At 33.6% G+C, this 16541-nt stretch overlaps 4 protein-coding genes across 4 annotated transcripts; 1 reads left to right on the top strand and 3 right to left on the bottom strand.

Annotated features, from left to right (window-relative positions):
* Positions 1-1337: 1337 nt before the first annotated feature.
* Positions 1338-2971, bottom strand: LOC140960879 (F-box protein At3g12350-like). Its single transcript, XM_073419195.1, has 2 exons — positions 1980-2971; positions 1338-1902 (listed from the first exon to the last, which is right to left on the bottom strand). The coding sequence occupies exons 1-2, from the start codon at positions 2838-2840 to the stop codon at positions 1498-1500; spliced, it is 1266 nt and encodes a 421-aa protein (XP_073275296.1). The 5' UTR covers positions 2841-2971; the 3' UTR covers positions 1338-1497.
* Positions 2972-5583: 2612 nt separating this feature from the next.
* LOC140962080 (putative DUF21 domain-containing protein At1g03270) lies at positions 5584-9000 on the bottom strand. The gene is made up of 7 exons (XM_073420933.1): positions 8737-9000; positions 8207-8572; positions 8013-8126; positions 7710-7803; positions 7238-7305; positions 6964-7031; positions 5584-6460 (listed from the first exon to the last, which is right to left on the bottom strand). Exons 2-7 carry the CDS (start codon positions 8552-8554, stop codon positions 6430-6432), a joined length of 723 nt encoding a protein of 240 aa, XP_073277034.1. The 5' UTR covers positions 8555-8572; positions 8737-9000; the 3' UTR covers positions 5584-6429.
* Positions 9001-11816: 2816 nt separating this feature from the next.
* Positions 11817-13398, top strand: LOC140961713 (F-box protein At3g12350-like). The gene is made up of 2 exons (XM_073420376.1): positions 11817-12763; positions 12840-13398. Exons 1-2 carry the CDS (start codon positions 11930-11932, stop codon positions 13305-13307), a joined length of 1302 nt encoding a protein of 433 aa, XP_073276477.1. The 5' UTR covers positions 11817-11929; the 3' UTR covers positions 13308-13398.
* A 311-nt stretch (positions 13399-13709) lies between these two features.
* On the bottom strand, positions 13710-15746 carry LOC140961740 (F-box protein At3g12350-like). Its single transcript, XM_073420416.1, has 2 exons — positions 14737-15746; positions 13710-14379 (listed from the first exon to the last, which is right to left on the bottom strand). Exons 1-2 carry the CDS (start codon positions 15637-15639, stop codon positions 13951-13953), a joined length of 1332 nt encoding a protein of 443 aa, XP_073276517.1. The 5' UTR covers positions 15640-15746; the 3' UTR covers positions 13710-13950.
* Positions 15747-16541: the final 795 nt, after the last annotated feature.

The raw sequence follows: 16541 nt of genomic DNA on the forward strand, positions 1-16541 counted from the left end.
ATGTTAATAATTTAACAACACAACACATTCACAGAAAAATGACATTTACACTATTTTATCTTTTTTTTTTAATTTTCAAACTTAAAACAAAATATTGTAGCAAAACAAATAAATACTTTAATCAAATATTAATATAAAGAATAATTAAGAAAAAGATAATTTTTATTTTGAAGAATAATAATTTTGAAAAGAGTTAGGACATAATGAAAGAAGACTTCTTTATTTGAATATGTTGTTTATAAATTATTATAATTCTAGGCCCAATATTATGACAAGCGGTTTAGGCGGTGCGGTTTGATGCGGTTCTTGGCAAAAAAAATAACCGAACCGCGTATGAAGTGCGGTTTATGATTAATATTTTTAATCACGGTTTTTATAAAATATTATGAAAAACGGTGTGGTGCAATTCGGTTCGGACCGTTAATAAAAAAATTTGATCACCCCTAACCAAAAACATCAATGCAGGAGAGAAGAACGAGAAAGTGGAGAGGAAGAGACTCCATTTAGGCACCAAGCATACACGTTTTTCAAAACATTGTCGCACTTTACTGTTATATGGCTCCATTTTTTTTTAAGTTCGACTAAAAATTTTCAAGATACGATTTGACATTCCAACTATTTGAACCATTTCGAAGAGAGTATAAAGTAGCGTTTGTGTGAATACGTTTAAATTCTATGTATCTCCTCGGAATTTTTATGATTCCAATTTACGTGTAACTAGTGGATATTGAGCTAAAATATATTAATTCGGCTATATGACAAAATTATGTGAAGTTTATTGCCTTTTTTTTAAAAAAAAAATTATAAAATTAAACCCTACCCTATTATCCTATTCCGAGACGGATGCTAGATATTATGTAAATTCATAAGTGTGTTATATTTGGAGTAGGTATCTTGTGAGACAGTTCGTGAGACGGGTCAATCCGACCGATATTCACAATAAAAAATAATACTTTTAACATAAAAAATAATACTTTTTCATGGATTACCCAAATGAGATCTGTCTAACAAAATACAACCCGTGACACCATCTCACACAAGTTTAGGCCTACATTTGGCCAGATATGCCCCCTTCGAATTTCAAATAAATAAACCCGAGTGATGATATGTACATTTTGATTTTATTTTTTTATTATTATCAAGTGAAGCAAAAATCTAGTTTTATAAATTATGAACCAACTCTATTTTATATCATTAATGTGTTTTTAAATAAACTATGAAAATAATAATAATTTTTCAATGATTATGGATAAATTATACTAAAAACAATAAATATATATTGTAAAAATTAATATCTAAACTATTTTTCCCCCCATAATTTCATAACAAAATCATAGTCTTTAAAAATTGCAATCTTGAATTAATATTTACACACACACACACACACACACACACACACACACACATATATATACACACACACGTGCGAGCGGATTGTGCGAGATAGGACATTTTACAAAGAATTTGCTATATATAGCATCGAGAAGAAGGCAATTCTTAAGCTATGGCATCGAGAAGATGACCATTCTTAAGCAGAGGTTTCACATCAACAATGTAATTACCTCCAAGAAACCCGAATCCAAACGTCCCGTCTGCGTAGAGCCATAATCTCCCGTCATCGAATCCATGATATGAGAACAGAGGTGAAATGGCGTAGAACATGCGCGACACATCTAAATATTCGTCCCCAACAATGGGCCGGAGATGCGTGCGAGTACTGTAAGTGTGTTCCTCTTCAGAAGAAATGGGAGATTCAGTGAAAGCTGAAGCTCGAGAAGTAAATACCGAATCATGAGTAATCAGAAATCTGGAGCTGTTTCCCACAATTTCACCATAAATACTGTCGAAACGTTCGCCATAGGACACTAGATACAAATTCAGCATTTCGTTGGGGCCGATACCCTGCAGCAATAGATGAAGAGAATTGACGAAAGAAGCACACTAAAGAAAAAATTGAGTGGATGCAATCAAGATTTTACCTTCCACAAGCCTTGAAGTGGTCTAGACGGAGTTGCAGAGTGATTCGTTATTTTCTGAAAACGTTGGGAACGCCATCTGCGCACGTCCTGCAGCTTCTCCCTCTCTCTTTGCCTTTCCGTCCTCCTCTCCTTCTTCGACAGCGGAATATCCCGAACACCAGCTTTGCTTGCCAGTATCTCCTTTATCTGAATCATCAATCCATCCGGCGGGGACCTGTAAACAATCTCGTACTCTTCACCTCCATTCCCAGCGTGTACTAGCTTCCTAAACTCCGAAAACTGGCGATTCTCCCGTAACCACAAGCAACGATTCTCCGACAAATCGATATCCGCTAGAATCAATTCTGTACCCCGGAGTTTCTCTGAATCTTCACGGAACAGATCCTTCTCTGTTAAGGAAAGCGTTTCATCCCTGTCTAGATAATTCAGCATCTGCCCATCAGAGGTAGCCGTGATCCATAGGAAAGGTTTCTTTATCACATCATATCCCCTATGTTGAGACGGCAAAACCCTATTCCCAGTTATGTAAAACGGACCCCATTCGAAGAGCACGAGTTTCGAGTATCCAGCAGAGATATAGTCGTAGATCCAGCATCCGATCAGTTTTTCGTATTGGTTTAGCAAACGGAAGAGGTTTCTGTAAGAGATTTTGCCGCCACCCCAGTTCTTGATTTGGGTTTGGGAACCCCACCGGTGGCTGCACTTGAGAAACCAAAGTCGCTCGTCGTTATTGCACAGATCAAAGTATTTCTTGGAGGTGGATGCAAAAGCCTCAAGCTCCAATTGGTGGAGGAATGAGATGATGCAAAGCTGCACGTCCTCCGGAAAATCGATGATTGATAATGGAAGAATTGGCTCCATTTTTAGCGTTAATCTTTGGTTTTCCTGTGGAAATAATTGCTTTGAACTTCCGATACAGATTTAATGGAAAGAATTCAAACACGTATAATCCCTGGCACCGAGTCCTAGTCAAGACTTAGTCATTAAGATTCAAGGTCAAAGAAAAATAATTTTCATTCAAATCGTTCTCATCTTTTCCTCCCATGGAACGTGGCAGAGTCCTAAACATCGAGCCCATTTTGAATTCAAACACTATTATTACTAGGTTAAGGGCACCTCAATTTTTTAGGTGTCTTATCCAGATGTGTAGTTTAACATATGAATATTTATATTTTTTTTCAGAATAACTAACCGTGCGTTTATATTTATGTAAATACTATTTATATAAAGAACGAAACAATAATTAATTATGATTAGAGGGGGAAAGAAGATATTATTGACATGTATTTTAAGAGAACAGAGTGTTTTAGAGGAAAACAAATGTGTTAAAGATGAATTTATATCATCCGGTTGAACAGTTTAATGTTTATTTATGTATAGAGATAAATAAGGACTATAGTCTAAGGAATATTAGTTGATATTTTTATGTTATAGGAAGCATTAATTATAACGATTGAAAAAGTTGGTAAATTTTATATACAATATATTTCATTATAGTTCTAAATGTTTTTCAGTATGAATGATCAGTACTTATGAATATGATAGAATAGAAGAAAGAACACCCTTCACTATCTAAAAATATAAAAAAAATATTTAAGTAAATTAAGTATAATACTTTTAATATTTTCGAAATAAATTTTATTTATTACAGTGATGCTGACGACAGCGAATATAATGATAACAATTATGACAGTGATAATGTTATATTAATAGGTATAAAATAAATTTTCTTTAACAATTTAAATGAAAGTAAAACAGCTGGAATATGTGAGCTTATATGCTACCTTTACGTTTTTTTTCACTTTTTTAGTAAAAAATATGATAAGAAGTGAAGAGTAATATGGCAATTAGGATAATCATTGAAATGAATTGGGAATCACATAGCATATAGGGTAATTGTTTAATGATAGAAGCAAAATAGTACAAGAAAGTTGTATATTTATTTTATTTTTCTATATATGTATATATGTAATATGAAATTACATTTAATAAAATAGACTTTTATCATTGTTATGAAATTGACATAAATTACAAACTTTAAAAACGCATGAGATGATGTACAAAGATTCAAATATATTTTGGAAAAAATTTTGTGTATATTTCCTGAGAATGTATATAAGATTGAAAGTGGATCATAAGGTTAATGTTAGGTGGTGAGATAGAAACGTTGGGCAAAAAACTGTAGATTTAAATAAATTTTTTATATAAACAATGTAAAAATATCTAGTTACGAAAAAAGAGAAAAATATATTAACGTCATATAATCGCGAAAAATAAAGTCTTCTAAAGATGGAGAAAAGGAAAAACTATGATAAAATGAAATCATTTTAACTAACTGAGCAGTTTAATGTTCATCTATGTATAAAGATAAATATGCTACAAAGCTTAAGGTATATTTATTGATAATATTATATATAATAAAAAATATTGAGGGTTTTTGAAACGCTTGGAAATTTTTAATATGATACATAAAAATATGTGATAATGAAATGTAATTTTGTGAGGTAATAATTTTGCTACTATATTGTATTTGTTTTTTTTGAGTTTAAGGTATTTATATGCATAATTAAATAAAATTTCAAATCAAATTACGAATTTTTAATAAACAATTGATCTTTTATGTAGTTAATAACCCTAACATTTTATAGTATTATCACAGTTTTTTTAGCGGACAATAACCTTTAAATATTTATAACATTATACCTAAGACCTACTGTTGATCTTTTATGTAATTACATTGTGAGTGTTTGAGTTGTCATAATATCATACATAGAATCTATGTTCGAGAGTACATGTATATAAATTATAAGTGTTTGAAACCATCGAAAAAACATTTAGAAGAAAAGATTGTTTCGATTAATTAACACTGGGAAAATAACAACTATTTATAACATGTATAAATATATATTGTGACTTTTTTATCGTATGTTAACAATTGACATATTTTACAGATATATAATATTTTTAAACTGATTTAAACATTTGTATTTCCGAGAATTTTAATGTTATATAATGCGTAGATAGTTGTGTTGATAAGAAATTTGGTAGAAAATATTTTTGTAAATGTATACATTATAAACAAAATCCATTGTCAAGAATACATGCACTTAACTTGCACATGTTTGCGTACAACAAATGTAAGGGTTAGGAGTTTTAATCTCATATTTAAACTACCATAACATTATCTTTAATTTGTTTAATATCTTTAATTTGTTTCCCAAACGATAAACGTGCTATACCTTGCTTGGATTTACGGTAGATATCACACCATATTTTTAAAAATAATATAACCACATCATAATTCACATACAATTTACATTATGTTTTCAAAAAATGTATACCTTTGAGGTGCGTTACACGAGCACCCGATCCATTTCTGTTGAGGCCGTGAAGCCAAGCGGCACCTTGCCCCACCGCCATAGCTCCGCCACGTCGAACCAACAATCCAAAATGGCTGAATCTGTGGGGTTCAATAGTCTTGATTCACTAATTGATGCAACTGTGCCTAAATCTATTCGAATCGATAAGATAGTGTTGCCTATTTTTGACAAAGGCTTGACATAGGCACATATGCTTGAGCACATGACAGATTTGGCATCTAAAAACAAGATTTTTAAATCATATATTGGAATGGGATATTATAATACTTATGTCCCCCGAAATCTTGAGGAATATAATAGAGAGTTTAACATTTTAATGTATGATATCATTAAAATAATTCAATGCATAGTATGAGATATAAAAAAAACACTTCAAGAATTAAAACACTAATGTAAAAAAAAATATTAGTGTGCATACCATTATCACATTAAACTGATGGGTATTTTAGAAATAAGCTAAAAAAATAGACAGAAGCTAGACAATCGAGCTATTAATATACTAATATCGTGTAGGAAATTATATTTTTGAAAAACAAAAGAGCCATAGCACTATCATACTAAAGATATCATGATGATTCTCTAAAGGGCCACTTCCTTAATATATATTACAAATACAATATCATAACCACAAAAAAGACGAAAGTAGTAGGGAATAGCACAAACCATGTATTTGATTGATAGGATCCAAGTGTTCATAAAAAACAGGAGTATAACCTCGATTTTTCTCATTCCTTAAAAGCCTCATCTTTTCTTCCATGAGCAAATCAAAAAAGCAAAAAAATCAAAAAATCTTTTGCTTTGGAAGAAAACCTCCTCCATGAATTCATTGTCAATTCCATGATTGATAACATAGAAGAACCCAATATCTAAGCAAAAGCCTAAACTTCATTTATAAGCTAACGTGTGAAGATACAAAATCGGTTTTTGATATACAAGAGGCAGAGAAACAAGACTGGCATTCCAGTTCAAAATTCAACCTTATGAAAACAACTAAACAAACATTGTTGTCCATAAAGTTAAACAGAAAGAGTATCAATTTTAATCAACCACAGTTCACATCTAGATCACTACTAACACAAATCACCTCTGGTAGCAGTTCTCCTACATTGACATGAAATGAGAAATAAAATAGTACCATGAAAATTCTTCTGCGGAAATCAAGCCGAGTGGCTCATTTTTTATTCACATATAAAACTACAAAAATAAAAAAGCTCGAATTCGATGTTATTGTGATTATCATAAAATATAAGATTATGAAGACTGTGATAGATATTATGAGTGCTTATTTTATAATATTTCTCATCAATAACGAGGCTGATGATTATAACAAAATAAAGATAATTAATAATAACAATTTCTTAAAATTTATATTGGAATCCAATCAATCCCAATCAATTCCAAAAGCCCAATTACCATCCCCCAAATCTCTTTCACTCACCCAAAAGAATCCATACTCCAAATAACAACAGAAGAAGAAGAAACCCAAGATTCGGGGGGAAACGACCATCTTTAAATACCAATGCTCACGATTCATAAATGGTATTTGTGGGAGTAGATATGTATTTTTTTTAATGATAAATGGACCAGATTAGAATCAAACTTACCAATCCAATTTTGAACTGACATCAAGAGAGAAAGTCGATTCAATCGGTGTCATGGCCTTCTCTGCTGTCTGCAAATATTAGAAACAACCTCAATATTTCTTCACATTTATTATGCAAATTAAAGGTATGTGGTTATAGCACCATAAGTATATGCATTGTCCATCTCCGGTACATGCTCAAATGAGAAAAGAAAAAATGGGTAAGTAAGCATTTCAGGGAGAGAAAAAAAGAGGGGGAAGATATTATGAAATGATCCTTCCCCACCTGAACATACCTTTTCAGTCAAATTTAGAGCTCCACTTATTATAGTTGTTTCATTGTTAGTAAGTTCACCTCCATTACCTGCCTTCATAATATCAACCAAAATAAACCATGAAATGATAGTGATCAAATACACAAGAGGAATATCTTTACAGCAAATTTGAAAACAAACTTTTGACCTTTAAACATGTATTTTGGTCAAGAATATTGAATAGTAAGGCTTACAACATATTTAGTTGCCATTACTCTTGGCTTGTGTTTGGATATATGAATTTGGACTGAGTAAATTCCAAATATACATCTATAATCCATTTTGTATGATAGATAGGGTAAACATTCAAATTCCACATTTTAGTCTAACATTCTTTATACAAACTTGGAAATTAATTTAAACTTCATGTCGTTTCAAATCAATGCATTTTCAAATACCTTGATTTTAAATGCTAATACATCTGTCCAAATGTAGCCTTAATTAGATAAAATACCTCCTGGCCATGGATAGATACCGGTGCTTTCAATTGAGGTCGCCTGAACAAAACACCGTGGTGGCCCAAGACGGCCCAAAACGCTATCCAGAATCTGAACAAAACAAAATATAAACAAACATCAAGTCACAAGCGTTGCAAATATACTGAAGATTATAATTGAAGGGGACAAGAGGCGAACTCCAATCCTGTCAGATGGTTAATTCCAACTAAATCCGTGAATATTCCAGCTATACAAAACAAGTGCGTCTTACTATTAGTTGTGACGAATCAATAAAACTAAATTGTTTTAGTAAGCTGTACCTTCCCTATAGGGTAAGCGATTGGAAAGCAAATCATAATCAAGACACGCACGAGCCATACACAATTTGCGCCCACAGGAAGCCCATATCTAGAGCACACTGCCTGAGGAATAATCTTTTCAATCAAGGCAAAAGTAAGGATTCTCAGTTCTAGCCCAACAATTATGGTCACATAAAGTATAGAACTAAATGTACCTCACCGAAAGCAAGAACAAATGTCACCGAGAGAATGACCGCAACGGCAGGATGAAATATTTTATCCAAATATATGGGGAGAGCCTGGAGATAAAATTTGTGACAAGCGAAGACGAAGCAACTATAAAAATCATACAAACAAGACAAGAAAAGAACAAGGACAAACCCAAGAATTGAAGGTGCGAAGGAACCTCGGTGCAACCGGAAGCAACATGGTGTGGTGGAGAGAAGAGCAGAGCCTACGTGATATTGTCCCTTGGTTGTGGTGCAGTGGAAGTGACTCGTGTTTTTTTCTTTTAACCGGAACCGTACCAAAACTGGCCAAGGAAAATTTATTCCCGCTTTCATATAAACGAGAAATCGCCGCTAAAACACCGAAACAACAACACTAAAATAACATAAACCATTCAACAATTTCCAAAACACTGAGCACATGCGAGTTACACTTTCTAAGGCGCCAAATATAGTAGGATACGTGATATAACTCAAGCAGAACACCATATTCGAACAAAGCCAAGGAAAACACGCACCGAATTGTCGCTTTCCGAAGCAAGGAGATCGCGCCGCGGACAAAACGGTGAGCACAGGAAGACGGGAAGTACAACGTATTTCCGAAGCAAAGGAGATCGAAACAAAGGCAAAACGATGGGCAAAGAAAGACGAAAGGCAGACGGGAAGAAGAAAGAGGGCGAACAACGTACGAGACGGAGAAGCAAAACGATGGGCAAAGAAAGACGAAAGGCATACGGCGAGAAGAAAGAGGGCGAACAACATACGAGACGGAGGAGGGGAAAAATTTGGGAGAAAAGGGGCGCAAGCAGATGGGAGTGAAAGAAGGCGGAGGAGAAGAAAGAACCGATTACAACAATTCTGAGACAATCAAGCTTCCCTTGAGTGAAAGAAGACGAAAGGAAATAGAGAACGGTTACAACATCTATAAGGCAAATAACTTTCCGTTGACAACACATATACTTTTTTTTTTTTTTTTTTTGGGAGGGCTCGGCTAAGCACACGTGTTTTTTTGGTGACTGACAACCGTACCAAAACAGGCCTTTTTTAAAGTTTTCGTGCTTTCATATATGTACATATTTTTTAAAATCAAATAACACCACTTTCTACAGATTGAATTAATCAATGTTAGTCAAATTTTGTAGCTCGGCAATGATTAAATAATAATTAATTTGTTTTCTTTCCTCTTGGGAATAATTACATAAATTAAATAGAATATTTAATGTGATATTTTCTAAAAGAGCATTTATTTTTGGAATGAATATAATTAATTAGTTAAGAGAAAGTAGGTGTGTCCACTAAATTCTCTTATCTTTTTTAATTATTAAAAAAGAATTCATTTGTTTGAGTGTTATTGAGCGGATATAATTCAAAATTGTTTTAAATCATGTACAAAAGATAAAATTTCGGGTATAAAATTGGAACAATTATATTAATATCAATACTTATTATACTTGTTTGTGTGCTTAAATATCATATGTTAAAACCGATTTGAAAGAATGTATGTTGAAACATCATATGTTAATATCACATATTTAATGTTTTGTATTAGTTTTTATTCAAAAAACACGTGTCATTAATACAATTTTGTTATACATGTTTGGGTAGTAAAAAATCAGATATTAGTGTTAGATCAAAAACATTTAGTTCTGAAATATCATATATTTGTTTCAGATTTTCATAGTATTGTACAGAATTTTCATCTGAAAAATACGTGTCATTAATATCAAAAATTTTATACATGTTTGAGTACTCAAAAATCATATATTAATGTCAAATATAAAATATTTTGTTATGAAGTATCATATATTTGTTTCAAATTTTCAATTTTTTTATATCTAATTTCATTCGAAAAAACAAATTGACTCAGTGAATGCAGGAATATTTTTTGTGTTAGTCAAAAACCGCAAAAAAATATCAGTCTGACAAGGACTTAACACACATTTTATATCTAATTTCATTCGAAAAAACAAATTGACTTAGTGAATGCAGTAATATTTTTTGTGTTAGTCAAAAACCACAAAAAAATATCAGTCTGACGAGGACAGAACACACATTTAATTATGGAGACGAATATACAGTGATCATTCGCTCTTAAATTGGTTTGTCCACGAAAGCCACACTATTATTTACCAAATCATGTTTATTTTATATTCCATTTGTCTTATGTATTTAAACTTATGTTTTTTCACAAAATCAATGAAAAGTAAATTTTATAAAGAAATTTCCGGTTTACCCTTATTTAATGACACAAAAATTTTCAAATTTTCGCTTAATTAATTAATTATTATTTGTCTCATTATCCTTTGATGTTTTAAATCTTATTGTTTTCAATTAATGTAAATAAATTTTAAAATAAAAACAATTATTGTATTTAGCTTTAAAAAATATTAATCATAAAAAAATTTATATAAAGACGCAACACGTACATCGTATCACTATATTGATAAAGAAACATAATGTCATATGTACGTGTTCTCAAAATTTGATCTAGAATTGGGTCAATCATGTTTTTTTCCCGATGATGAAGAAGTTCGCATCCGTTATTATTCGATGCGCATTAAGTAAATTCTATGTTAATTCAATCGCAAAGTCATGTTAGTCAAATGAACTACATTATACGAACTTGTGTAACATGATCGATCGAAAAAAATGTTCGTAAAGAGAATTGAACATCTGACAATTGGTCAAACTTTATCTATTCAACAAATCACCCATGTTTATTATCTTATTATATAATTAAAATTGATGTCTCTATACTAACTAGTATTTTTAAAATCGGTAGATGGTAAGCGTAGATAGTAGAAAAACAGACTATTTTATTATACAAAAAAAATTTGTTAGACGGTCTTACGGATCAATTTCGTGGGTCGAATCTTTATTTGGGTCATTCATGAAAAAAGTATTACTTTTTATGTTAAAAATATTATTTTTTATTGTGAATATCGGTATAGTTGACTCGTCTCACAGATAAAAATTCGTGAGACTTACTCTTTATTAAAAATTACAATAAAAATTCAAAAATTTGCCAAAAATTAGACTTTTTCAAAATGAAACGAGGGTAGAGGAATCGTGCTGCAATTTTTTAACAATATATTCCACATCATTAACGTGTGATGAATTACTAAGTTATATTTGAAAAAGTTGCGACCGAAATAAAAATTTATTGCAAGCAAAGTAATCAAGATTAACCATAACTAAATGACTCAAAATAACAACTTGTCATCTTATTTACAATGTATCAAAAAAGTGGAAGCTACCTATGCGTTTAATATGCTTTGATCAGTTATACTAAAAAAAAGGTAACAAAATTATTTTGGACCAATAGAACTTTGGTTCCAAAAATTACGATTGTACGAGGCAAAAATGTTTATTAATTTATTGAAAGACATATGTTAGTTAATTACCCAATTTTTTAAAAATGAAAAAAATTTTTTTGTCAGTTAAATTTTTGGTTTTGATATTACGTAGGTGATATGGCAAAATCAATCTTGAAAACTTAATAAATTGAAACTCAAAATGGAAGAAAACAGTGGAACAAAAACTACTTAAAAATAATAATGGGATCAAAAGTTGCAAGTATTTCTTGATTTTCTCTGTTAGACCTTGGTGCCCAAGTTCCGATTTTGACTTCGGCCTCGGCGTTCTCTTTTAAAAAGTGAACAATTTTTGCACTAAAGAACATTAACAGAAAACCAAAAATTGACGCTAAATATGGAGCCGATTCTCCCATCATCATTTAGCGATTTCCCGGAAGATGTTCAGCTATGCATTCTCTCATGGCTCCACCAATCGGAGCTTGAGGCGTTTGCCTGTACCTCCAAGAATTTTTTCACTCTGTGTAATAACGACGAGCGACTTTGGTTTCTCAAGTGCAGCCGCCGCTGGGGCTCCCAAACCCGGATCAAGAAATGGGGTGGTGGAAAAATCTCTTACAGGAACCTCTTTCACTTGCTAAATGATTACGAAAGCCTAATCGGGTTTTGGAACTACGACTATTACGACCGAAGATACGCATCACCTTCGCAACTCTTGCTCTTTGAATGGGGTTTATTTTACATCACCGGATACAGGGTTTTCCCATCTAAATGTGGAGGATACGATGTAGTAAAGAAACCGTTCTTGTGGATTACAGCTACGTCTGATGGACAGACGCTGAATTATCTAGACATGACTGAAACACTTTCGTTAACAGAGAATGATCTGTCTTGCGAAGATTCAGAGAAATTACGCAGTCCTGGATTGATTCTTGTGGATATTGATTTATCAGAAGATCGTTGCCTGAAGTTGCGGGAGAACCGCCAGTTTCTGGAGTTGAGGAAGCTATTGGACACTGGGAGTGGAGGTGAAGATCAGTATGAGATTGTTTACAGATCGGATCCGGATGGGCTCATGAGACAGATATACGAAATACTCCCAAGCAAGACCTCGTCAAAGAAGGAGAAGTGGAGAGCAAGACGGCGCGTGCACAGATGGCACACCGAAAGTTTTCTGAAAATAATGAATCTCTTCCCCACTCCGCCTAGACCATTGCAAGGCTTGTGGAAGGTAATCTTGATTTTAAAGACTCGAAATTTATCTTCAATCTACTTCTTTCTTTGATTCTTTTTGGCCGTCGATGCAGGGTATTGGTCCTAAGAAGAGCTTGAATTTGTATTTGGTGTCTTATCGTGAAGACAGAGACTATATTTGTTGTGTAGTTGTGGGAAGCGACTCCACGCCTAGGTTTTTTTGTGAACCAATATTCTCAACTAGAACTACAGCTTTCGCTGAATTCCCCTTGTCTTTTGAAGAGGAACATGCTTACAATACTCGCCCGCATCTTCGGCCCGTCGCTAAATCTAATCAAGCTGGACACGATCGTGCGACACCATTCCAGGACGAAGATTTAGATGTATTACGCATGTGCTATGCTTTTTCACCTCATTACCCATATCATCGAGGCTCATTTGAGCATCCCGATGGGAGAGTATGGCTCTATGCAGACGGGACGTTTGGATTCGGGTTTCTACGAGATGATTACATTGTTGATCTGAAACCTATGGTAAAAAATGGCCGGCTTATTGATGCTATACGATGCTCGAATGAATAATGCATGTATAGTGTTTGTAAAATGACCCACTAATTATTGTAGAAACATATGGACAGAACAAAGTTTAAGAATCTTAAGTTTCGATGTACCATTTTTCCTTTCGAAAGGAAAAATGTTCACAAACAATTGCATTTCAAGAAATATTAATATGGTTTTCATGTTAACAAAATTTTACATTGCATGGTAGCATTAAATTAATTTGTCCACATAAGGCATACTCTTTACTCAAGTCATAACATGTTTAATTTTGAGTAGAATGTCGCGTTATCAAAGTAGTAGAATAGAAAGTGCGATCAAAATCCAAATTTGGGGTTCATTTCTTGTCACGTTTAGTGCAGTAAAGAGAAGGGAATTAATGAAAGAGATGGGGATTAGCGAAAGGCTTGGTCTGATTCCCCTTACGAGTCAAATTCAATCATCCCATTAAATTCCTTTTTTGTGTGGAATGGAACGTATTTATTAATATTCCTGATCGACTTGATCAGCAGAAACAGAACGTCAAAATCAGAACTTTTTTCCACATTCATGCTCAAATTACTCCAAAAAAATTGTTGCTGAACAATTCGCAACAAATTTTACAAACAATTCCATGCAAAACTGATTATCATTCCATTCAATGATCCAATAAGCTAAAGCCATACTCTCACATCACAACATCAAGAAGGTTGTCATCTTCGACCATAGGTTTCAGATCGATGATGTAATGATCCTTGAGAGAACCAAATCCAAAAGACCCATCAGCGTATAGCCAGATTCTCCCGCCGGCATCCCGAGGATCCTTGGGAGCGCTTGATTCAGGACCCAAATTTGCATAGAAAATGCGCAACACATCCGAAGACGTGGGATCAGGTTGACTATATTCGGCAGGGCGTAGATGAAGACGAGAATCGTAAATATGTTTCTCTTTAGAAGAAAACGGAGGTTCGATGAAAGGTTCCATCGAAGCGGAAAATACCAAGCCATCATTGATTTGAGATGTGACGGATTTTCCAGCCATTTTGCAAGATAACTCGCCAAAGCAAATGGTATAGGTAACTATATAAAAGGTCAAGCTTTTGCCACGAGCTATACCCTACAACAGCATCGAGAAAGGAAGAATTAAATTTTGCCACAGTACTGAGCTAACAAATTACGAACATTAACATATAAATCAATGCGGGGCATGTGAAAGAAGGAAAATAGTCAAATTCCTAATTTGGTCTACTTCCGACAAATTTAGTTCTTTCTCACAAGATTGATGACCAAACACTCGTATATGTGTCTATGTTAAGATATCACATCAATATTTCCACGAAATTGAAGTAAAAACAAAAAAAAAATTGTCCAAATATCGAAACATGGGCCAAATTAAATGACTGTTTCTGCAATTTTTTCAAAAAAGATTAAGCTACTCAAGGGAGCTTGGTTTCAAGGATCAAAATGATTTTACCTTCCAAAGGCCTTGCAATGGTTGATCTGGAGAACGAGAGTAATTGTCATATCTTTTGTGTAATTGCAAGAAGTACGAGGCCTCCCATTGTAACGCGTCCATCATTTGATTCTCCCTTTGCCTCCTCCTCCTTTGCCTCGAATTCAGTTTCTTCGATGACCATTCATCGGGGACGGGAATGCTAACAGTCTTCGTGAATGCCTCACGGATCTGCGTCATCAACCCATCTGGTGGCGAGCTGTAAACATTCTCGTACTCCTCTAATCCAGTCGCAATACTCAGTCGCCTTCGAAAATCCAAAAAATCACGATTCTCCCACACCTTCATGAGAGCATCATATTTTTCTGTACGAACCTCCGCTATTATCAGTTCAGTACTGCGCAGTTTCTCTGAATCTTCCCTCAACAAATCCTCCTCTGTCAACGAAAGTGTTCCATTGCTGGTGTCTAGATAAACCATCCCCTCCCCATCAGACGTAGCGGTAATCCATATGAAGGGTCTCTTTATCACACCGTAGCCACTATCCTTCGACGGCGATATCCTGTATCCCGTGATGTAAAAAGAACACCATTCGAAGAGCAAGAGAGGAGGAGCTGACAACGGTAATCCTGTGGCGTCGTAAATGTAAATCCAAAATCTGATGAGGGTCTCGTAATCTTTCAGCAAGTTGAAGAGGCTCTTGTAGGAAATCTTGCCGCCACCCCATTTCGGGATTTGCGTACGGGAGCCCCATCGTCGGGTGCACTTGAGAAGCCAGAGCCGCTCGTCGTTAGTGCAAAGAGCAGAGAATTTCTTGGAAGTACAGGCGAACGCCTTGAGATCCTTTCGGTTGACGAATGAGAGGACGCGAAGCTGCGCATCCTCCGGGAAATCACTGAATGAAAGTTGAAGATCCGATTCCATTTCTTTCTAGGGATATTTGCTCAGGCTTTTGACTGCTGAATTTATACAGATAATAATGGTTAATGCCCCAAGAGATAGATGTTCTACAGATCAAAAGTTTGACCCAACACTCGCCAGGAAGATAATGAATATTAATAATATTCCTCTACTTGAAATTTTATATTATATCAGTTTAACTAACCCTTTTTTTTTTAAATAAGTCCAACTAATTCTAAAGGTATAGTTTTGAAAAATATTCTAATTTATTTTCAATATTTTAACAATATTAGATTATCAGACTTAAACAATATTTGAATTTTTAGTTATTGAATTATTCATCAAAATAAATGTTTGATCATATTGTAAAAGATAATATATAAAGGAAATGATATTATATTAATAAAGTAATGGACTTCCATTAACTGTCTACATATATAAAGTAACATCTCTTTATATTTTAATACAATTTAATTAATTGATAATATGAATTATATATATATATATATAAAATTTCAAGACTCATAGATCAATCGGACAATTTATATTAAAGATAGGAAAAATGTTTTTCAAATAATACATAAACTCAGCCACCATTCCCTGACAGAGTCAAGTTTGGCCAGAAACTATGGCAGCGTATTTTTAAAAAATTTGCTTAGAACAAAAGGCAGCCACGAGTGTTTGGCGCTTTCCTTAGAATATTGGAGCAGCATGTGTTCCCATTTCCAAGTTGATTTTTTTTAGCTTTCTGAGTTGCCAAGTTGATGTTTATGTAAAACGAATCAAATTTACTATACGAGACGAGACATATAATAATCCTATTTGATTCATAACATTTCAGCGCATATAGTTTTCAAATAATTTTGCAGTCACCTTTGGTTGGCCTGATTAAATTTAGATTGTTTAGCTATCATTGATCGTACGTG

The sequence above is a fragment of the Primulina huaijiensis genome, chromosome 16 (assembly GCF_012295235.1).
Source record: "Primulina huaijiensis isolate GDHJ02 chromosome 16, ASM1229523v2, whole genome shotgun sequence".
NCBI lineage: Eukaryota > Viridiplantae > Streptophyta > Magnoliopsida > Lamiales > Gesneriaceae > Primulina > Primulina huaijiensis.